At 38.7% G+C, this 8479-nt stretch overlaps 2 protein-coding genes across 2 annotated transcripts; one reads left to right on the top strand and one right to left on the bottom strand.

The window, feature by feature from the left end:
* The first annotated feature begins 2022 nt into the window (after nt 1-2022).
* Nucleotides 2023-4912, top strand: rbp4 (retinol binding protein 4, plasma). The gene is made up of 6 exons (XM_088634726.1): nt 2023-2181; nt 2415-2552; nt 2722-2858; nt 2944-3050; nt 3453-3665; nt 4184-4912. The coding sequence occupies exons 2-6, from the start codon at nt 2451-2453 to the stop codon at nt 4201-4203; spliced, it is 579 nt and encodes a 192-aa protein (XP_088490852.1). The 5' UTR covers nt 2023-2181; nt 2415-2450; the 3' UTR covers nt 4204-4912.
* A 1094-nt stretch (nt 4913-6006) lies between these two features.
* Nucleotides 6007-7812, bottom strand: LOC148661265 (free fatty acid receptor 4-like). Its single transcript, XM_088638175.1, is given in 4 exon segments — nt 6007-6449; nt 6791-6861; nt 7253-7531; nt 7534-7812. Coding segments are annotated over 4 exon segments (999 nt in total). The 5' UTR covers nt 7784-7812; the 3' UTR covers nt 6007-6050.
* Nucleotides 7813-8479: the final 667 nt, after the last annotated feature.

Genomic DNA, 8479 nt, shown 5'->3' with positions numbered 1-8479 from the left:
TGCCCAAATAATAGTATTTTAGATTAAAAGCAATAATGCTAAAACATATATGCATGCACAGGTCTTCCCAACAAGACTGTTTGAAACTGAAGCCAGTAATGGAAATTATATTGTCCCTAATGACTCTTTTTAAATAAACATTTACTTGAAAAACAAAAGATTTTCACAGATAAAATCCAGTGGAGCTCATTCTAAATAGCACTGGCAGCCTCATCGTTGGGGGTTTCTAAATAAGCCAGTCCTCTGTGCCCAACACTTCTCAGGGTAATTCATTCTGTAATTCAAAAGACAGCTGCATTCTCCGACTGTCTCTCCTGATTCCCATTCTGGTTGCATAGAGTCTGCTGTTTTAAACCCAACAAGCACAAACACACACAGCTGCAAGTGGTGGAGTATGAAGAGATCTGCCACAGATCAGAAAACACTTTCCTGTTTTCACCTCCTTGTTCTGAGAGCAGCATGTTGTCTACTCTTCAGCGACATCACCAGTGAAGACACCCATGCCTGCTGTTGAGTGAATGTTTACATGGAAGATCATACTGATAATGCTGCTTTTTAAATTATATCGTAACGCTTCGGGGTTCAAATGGGTGCCCTTGCCGCTGCCGCCTCAGGCCGGCCCCCCACCGTCAGGGACCTGAACCCAGGCCTCCGGCATCACTCAACAGGGACCCAGCCTCCTGAGCCAAAGGGAAATCTCCCCTCAGCTGCGGTCCCTGCTATTCACAGGGAAGGGTGGTGACGTCACCATGCTGGTAAGCCAGCTCTCGCAAACAATGGAGGCTGTATGCGTTACACTCTCCCCCACTTAACTCACCATCCTTGGCGAAGGGCTATCCCACCCCACTGCTAACACCAATGTAACACTTTTTGAATGTTTGAATGTCAACAAAATATTTCATTTAACTTTAAATTGAAAATGAAATGATTGTTTATATCTCATACTGCTACTGACCGATTTATTTAATTTGTTCTGAACAGTTGCCATAAATGAGGAATCTTTGCATATGACCAACAAACACTCTTCTAATATAGATTATCTCCACAATAATTATCTCCACAGCATAGTTTTATTGTAGACTATTGTTTTATTACACTGATAAAGTTTTGGAGGCTGTGTAACGTAACAACAAACAAGACATAAATAGGAAACAACCAGATAATAAGGATATCAAAGGAAAGCAGGTACTGATATTGTCCTCAAATTTTAATTTATCTATGCGGTTTATTTACAGATTCGAGTAAATACAGTAGCTGCGTCAGCATGTGTAGACTTCAAAGGAACAAGTAAAGGTTTATTCCATGCTGAAAAGAGAAGAAATAAGACACAATGTTTCAGCTGTGGAGCCTTCTGAAGAAGGCTGAAGAAGGTTACACTCAACTGTTCCTTATCAATATGTTCATCTAGAAAATCCCCTAGTGGAACCTAATCTTTAAAAAATTAAAAATGGAGCTTCTGGAATTTAGAAAGCCGAAGTGTTCATGCTGTGGTTGATCTGAAAGTTAAATAAACATATGCAACAGCATAATAGGTCTACTGTATGCTACTTTAAAATGGAAGGAAACATGATATACTAAATGCCTTTCAATTACTTTGCTGATGGCTCACATTAGAAATCTGAGAAAAGCATAAGATGTTATATCATATACTGTATATAGTATCTAAATGCTTAAGGATATTTAAAGATGTCTTAATAGACAGCAATAGTAGCAAGCCAGAACTTGTGATACATTCATTCAATTTGAATTGTCTTGAGTTTTTGTAGTGTCCAGGCAAAACCTGTCAGGGCAATATTTTATGTAAGCAAGCCCTAGAGAATCATAAAATCAGTTTCAGCACCTGGACATTCTTAAAGTCTAATGAAAACCAGATGGCTTTTTAAACTTTTTTTTTAGTCTATTGGTATGCAGTCAGTCTTTCGTAAGAAAGCTGGAGCTTTTAGCTAAAACCCTCTATTGATCAGTGGGGATCAAAGGGAAAGAGCTGTGCCAGAACACAGGACCCTGTAGTAAGTGCGCACGCATTCTGGAGAGAACCTCTGATTTAGCGAGCTGCCCTGGGACGTGTTTCCAGAGGGAATGACGAAACAAAATCATTAACAAGGATCTCACTATATAAACTGCTCACCCAACTAGCAGGAGACTGCAGTTCATAGCGTATTCTGCAGAGCAAGTTTTCAGGTACTCTTTTACATGGGAATCAGGATTGCCTAAAAAAGATTTAAAGCTTTAATACTGCAAAGTATTTTGACTTTATTCTTATTTTTGTTTCCCAATTGCAATGCAAGGGCATTTCAAAAACATGTCTTGTTAGAAAGAAGAGAGGCAATCCTAATATGATCAGTATTTGGGCTGGAGGAAACTGAACTGAATCTCAAAACTTGTTTTAATGCCTTGCTTTCTTCATTTTGCAGATCTGAATCTTCTTCTTCATCAGAACGGGTGCAGAGATGATCCGAATCTTAGCAGCCCTCTGCTTCCTGGCCACCTGTTGGGCACAGGACTGTGTTGTAGACAATATACAGGTTATGAAGGACTTTGACAGATATCGGGTATGATAAAAAACATCCTTTAAATTTATCCTTTAAATCCTTTAAAAACATCCTTTAAAAATTAATGCTTGTTGTAAGCCTAAATGCTATTCTCTGGAATCCATGTAACATTTTTTTTTCATGTTCAGTATATTTCTATTGTATTTAACTGAATTCTGATGTTTTTCAGTATGCAGGAACATGGTATGCTGTGGCCAAGAAAGATCCATCTGGGCTTTTTCTGCTGGATAACATTGAAGCTACTTTTAAGATTGAAGATGATGGCAGAATGACTGCTACAGCCAAGGGTCGAGTAATAATTTTAAAGTGAGTAGAGGCGATGTTCAGTCTTATTGTTTTTCCTCCGCGCTTGTAATATCTGATGTCAAATGATGGTTCTCCTGACTCTCAGTAACTGGGAGCTGTGTGCCCAGATGTTTGGTACCTTTGAAGACACTGAGGACCCAGCAAAATTCAAGATGAAGTACTGGGGAGCAGCAGCTCATCTCCAGAATGGATGTATGTGACCCAACTTTTATTTCTGTTTATTGCATGATTAAAAAAAGTTCCAAGCGTTTCATCAAAAAACTAGTAGAGAACATTTTGAAATACCCAATGTTCGTAACAAGACAGAACAGGTTCCTTTGAAGTTTTAAGTCTAGATGGTCTTTGATTTATGCCTTGACACTGAAAACTGAGAAGCTAACATGATTCTTTTAGAGGTAAGATAACTGCATTTAAAATCAAAGGCAAAATTACATTTTACATGTAACATGCCACATCAACAGAATCGTGTGCAGCTGGGACTGGGTTATTCTCCAAAGAGGGTGACTGACTGCATGGCTTATCAGGTTTTATCAGCTGGCTGAAGAGCAATCGTTTTAACACGAAACTTGATTTCTGTCTGTTCTCCCCTTGTAGACGACGACCACTGGGTCATTGACACCGACTATGACAACTATGCCATCCATTACTCCTGCCGCCAGACGGACGTAGATGGCACCTGCCTGGACAGCTACTCCTTCATCTTCTCACGCCACCCTGCTGGCCTGAGACCGGAGGACCAGAAGATTGTGACCCAGAAGAAACAGGAGCTTTGTTTGCTGGGCAAATACAGGCGTGTGGCTCACACAGGTAAGAGAGAGGGTGCATACATTAGGACAGGGTAATATCTCTTGTCCTATTTGCATTTATTTACTGAAATAGAACAAACAATATGAATGCATGCTGTTTGTCAGCAGTCACCTGTAGCATGTTCACTTCCAATGAACAAACTGAATGAATGCACTGGGATTTTAGCGAGCATTTGTGCACAAATTTTGCCTACACACACTGTAAGAATCTAAAGAAGGAGTGAGGATAAAGTGTGCTTTCCATCTGCAATAGTTAATATGGATTTTCAGATTGAAATCAATAACCCTCGGTGTCCAGTAAGGAAACATTGAGTGCTTATGTCCAAAGTACTCTGTTTCTCACTGACATGTTTTTTTAAAGTCCAGTTGTTAAAGTGTGAAATTGAAGATATTGCCAAAGATATCACTTGTTTTTCTAGGCAGAAAGTGAATTTTTATAGGAGCTTGCTTGTTGTTTATATTAGCACAGGGCTGGTTTCCTTTTTAAAAAAGATGTAACTTTGTATTCTGCTTTTATAGGTTACTGCGATAACAGCTGAATTGATGAACTGAAAAGGACACCATGGATGTAGCATCACATTTTTCTAAATATACACCCTACTAAGTGACCTATGCAATGATTTTTCAATCCATTCTGCTGCAATGTTTGCTTTAGTTGCATCATTCGGTGTTATGGCCTTCTGAAAGTCTTTTTGAATATTTTGTGTGTGTGTGTACTGTATGTTCTTTTACAAGCAAATTCTTGTCTGCTGTATTGGTTTGGTGTAGTTTACAAAAACAAACTATAAAACAAATATTTTTAGTTCAGGTCAAGTTTGTTCATTTAGACCTGAATGTTGAATTCAGATCTGAATGATGAACAGCATGAATAGTTAAAAAAGACTCATTCAATCTTACTGAAGAACACCTGTCTGGAAATGTAAAAAGGGAACAGTGTTTCATGGTGTCACAGCAAAGATATAATTAAGCCTGTCACTTTCTGTAAATTTCATTTCCCTCAGTCTGAGCCAAAATCTGGGTATATTCATGTTATATGGTGACTAGTTTGCTTTTACTCTGGATTTAAGTGTAACATATAGTTTTTTCTTCATTCATTTTTGCTTTCAATCCTGATTTGATTTTGATTGAAATAATGTTTTATAATCTTGCTCTGCTATCACTTCTTAGAAATGTTTACAGCACATTTTATTTGTATCTGTCTTCTTTCTGTTCATTCTTTAAATAAAAAATAAACATACTTTTTCGCAACTGTTGGCTCCCATATCTGTGTGTTTAAAAGCTTTTTTTAAAGTTAAGAGACATGCTGTTATTCATTAGTGGAGAGAAACGTTTGTCTTTTTCCAGAAGAAAGAAAGATTACAAATGAAGGAATGTCATTCAGTTCACCATTCAGGAACAACAGAGAACTTTAAGTTTAGAATTGGACAAAATAATCAACACTATCAAAATAATCAATCTGCATACTGGAGAATAATAACTGAAGAGGCTCAGACAAAAGAACCAGGCTGGTCTGATCTCAAAATGGCACACCAGGTTTCTAATAAGAAGGTGTGAGTAAAGAGACATGCTGTTTCCCATCCTTCAATTTTTAGAATGTTTCAAGTTTATAAACCTCTTACTTTACTTTTGGGCAACAAATTGTGAATAATGTAATATTGCTAGAATGTTGTGGCTAGTTGTGATATTGAAGAAATTGTTCAGGTGGGTAGCTGCGTCAGCATGCATAGGCTGCAAAAGAACAGGTAATAAGTTTATTCCGTGCTGAAAAGAGAAGAAAGAAAAACACAAAGTTTCGGCCGTGGAGCCTTCTTCAGGTGTGCTGAAACGTTGTGTTTTCTTTCTTCTCTTTCCAGCATGGAATAAACCTATTGCTTGTTCCATAGAAGAAATTATATTGGTTTTAATCATTTCTGTGAATTTATAACTCCAACCTAAATAGAAAGAAGGGGAAAAACTGAAACAGAAGAGTGTTAAAATTTTGATTAAAAAATTCAGGTGGTGTAACTCTAAAACCACAAGCCGTAATGAGCTTTGGTGTGAAATATTTTAGAAAATCTCTGCAAAGTAAATATCAGTTTACCTGTACCATCTACCTATTGAAATTACCTTGTGCATTAATGGGTACCTTTGAAAATCACGTTAAAAGATCATGTCTACACTGTCTGCATCACGTAATTCTTCAGATGGGACTATATGTTGAAACTCTCAGTCGGTTTTAGCAAAATTGCCCAACGAGTTTCACCTTCAGCCTCTCTTTCACCACAGGCAGAGTGACAGTTCTGAATGAGGAAAGGAGAAACAGATCATATACAGTAGGTACACAACTGCCTATCTCAGTGCAACATGATCTGAGCTGCATCTACCCAGTGGGTTCAGATGGTTTATTTCAGCCATTTGGATTGGTCAGGATTTGAGCCACACAGTGGGGGTTGGCATGAGCTTTCATCATGGGAGCTACCCGGGTGAAGCAGCACAGCCCATGACACCGGCTGCTCCTGAACTGGCTGACACCGTACAAGATGGGGTTCAGGGCCGAGTTGGCAAAGGTGAACGTGACCATCCAGAAGAACATGGATGAGGGTATAAAGAGGTCACCCCGAAAGTTCCTGATGAGGATCAGAAAGCTGGTGATGAAGATGGGGCTCCACATCAGACAGAAAGACCCCACGAGCAAGAGCAGAGTGCGGAGGAGTTTCACATCCTGTCTGGATACTGGAAATTGTTGTCCATCTGCTCTAGAGCTCCATCTCCCATTTTTCAGCCTTCTCTGGGAAGACTTAGTAATCTGTGAAGAGATGCACAAAAGCATCAGTGGGTATGACCAAAATGGGGCTCATACAAATTCAAGTCCTCTAAAAATGCTGAGAGATGAAACATTTAGATCAAATCTACTAAGCACATAGATCTGATAAACATAAAAGAATGAAAGTGGGATGGTGCCAGTTCAGTTCAACTTTCCCTTTAATGATCTTTTAGTCAAAAGTCTAATTCAACTAATCAATTTACAAACAATGTGTAACACTACACACAAAATATTAAAATGACAAATTTACTTTGTCCTTTAGAATTGATTCCAATAATGAAAAAGCTAAGAAAGGGAACTTTAATGCAGCAAAATTACTGTACCTGCAAAAGTTTGCCATAGCTGATCACAATGAATAAACCAGGGATGAAGGCAATTTCCCACGTAATCTCTCCTACCACACTGGGCCACATCAGGGTACAAATCTGCACTGCCTTCAATCATAAATACATATGTAATAACACCACTTCACAATATAAAACAAGCAAACATCTGGTTAAACTTTATTTGGAGGTATGGTATATGAAAAGGATGCTAGCAGGATACAGAAACCATTTTAAGCGTGCAATCCTTCAATGCAAATCACAGGAGGAATATATCCAGCTATGAATGACCTATATCTTGCCTGCTTGTAGTCCAGAGCCCTCTTGGTGATTATGAGGAATATAGACAATTCCACACCAAATCTGTGTTCAAATACTTGAAAGTCTTTTTCAAACAAGGATCCATTATACACTGTGTGTTGTGTTGAACTGCATCCTAAATGTGCTTCAATCTTGTCTTACCTTGCCATGAGACGTGACAGGCATTACTTGAAAAAACAAACACAGTTGGCAGTGAAGTAAGGATGGAAAACATCCAAACACAGCCCACAGCGCAAGAAAGAAGCTTCAGGTTAAAGGCCGGTTTCACCCGGAGCTTCTGAATAGCACACATCCTCTCAAGGCTTATGGTGGCCAGAGTGGCTATGGTGACACAGCCACTGACGCACATGACGTACAGCAGCAGGCGGCAGGCAGAGCCGGCGAGGGTCCAGGACTCAGCCCAGCGCACAATGATGATGTCATGCTGACAAACAAGAGGTCCGCGACAAACAGGTTTAGCACCAAAAAGTTCCTATTCCAGGGCTGCTTCTGCCTGGAAACCCGCACGATGGCGGTAATATTTCCAACAAGGGATGCTCCCAGCAGCACAAGAAGCACTGCTGTCTCAACGACTTTGACAAAAACCTTGCCAGAATACTTAAAATCAGGAAAAAAATAAAAATAGGACACATTGTGCAGGTGTAACAGATAATCAGGGGAGCAGAAATCCATTTCTAGTTACTTCTCAGTCTCCTCCTCAGTCCTTCTAGTGTATGTTCTCAAATCATATTTCCAATTTAAAGGACCCCCTAAGTCATCAGCCCCTAAAGCCTTCCCACTCCTGCTTAAAAGTATATTTTCTTTCTTTTGCACTCCTGTATTTGAAAGGCATATTTACTCAAGCTGCTGGTTCACAAGATGATATGTCTCCATTCCCTGCACAATAAGAGATTAGAGCCTATCATTAGTGCTGTGAAATACGAAGCACTCGGAAACCACTGATAATGCCGATTGCAGCAAATAGTTCAATAGTTATCTTAATACTTTTGAATTAGGATTCATGAGGATTAAGCTTATAAAAGTGCACTCTGTAAATTTTAAATCATTAAAGATAACCTTCTCTTCCAGATTCCTTCTCAATAAGGTTAGATTACTCAATCCATAGTATTTGTCAGTTTGCAAAATTCAGGGCATTTCGGGCTCTCTGAAGAACTTTTTGAAGAGTTCAGAAACTGAAAAACACTGTTGTGAAAACAGAGAACATCTTAAGATTTTGCTATTTATTTAAACAGCTGTAGGATATTAAAATGGGAATGAAAGCAAAATAGAAAATTGAATTACTTGAAACAATTCCAATGTTGCACAGTCATTAATCTAAATTTTATTTTTATAAACACTTTTACAGTATATCATACTGAAACTACTGAA

The sequence above is a fragment of the Lepisosteus platostomus genome, chromosome 6 (assembly GCF_059453375.1).
Source record: "Lepisosteus platostomus isolate fLepPlt1 chromosome 6, fLepPlt1.hap1, whole genome shotgun sequence".
Classification (NCBI taxonomy): Eukaryota; Metazoa; Chordata; class Actinopteri; order Semionotiformes; family Lepisosteidae; genus Lepisosteus; species Lepisosteus platostomus.
Note: the sequence above shows the minus strand (reverse complement) of the source record. Positions and strands in the feature narration are given on the sequence as shown.

Excerpts from the sequence above, each read along its gene's own strand:
- rbp4 (XM_088634726.1), top strand. The coding sequence starts at position 2,451 with ATGATCCGAATCTTAGCAGCCCTCTGCTTCCTGGCCACCTGTTGGGCA. Across the intron at positions 2,553-2,721 it reads AGGACTTTGACAGATATCGG|TATGCAGGAACATGGTATGC; the intron begins GTATGATAAAAA and ends GATGTTTTTCAG. Across the intron at positions 2,859-2,943 it reads GGTCGAGTAATAATTTTAAA|TAACTGGGAGCTGTGTGCCC; the intron begins GTGAGTAGAGGC and ends CCTGACTCTCAG.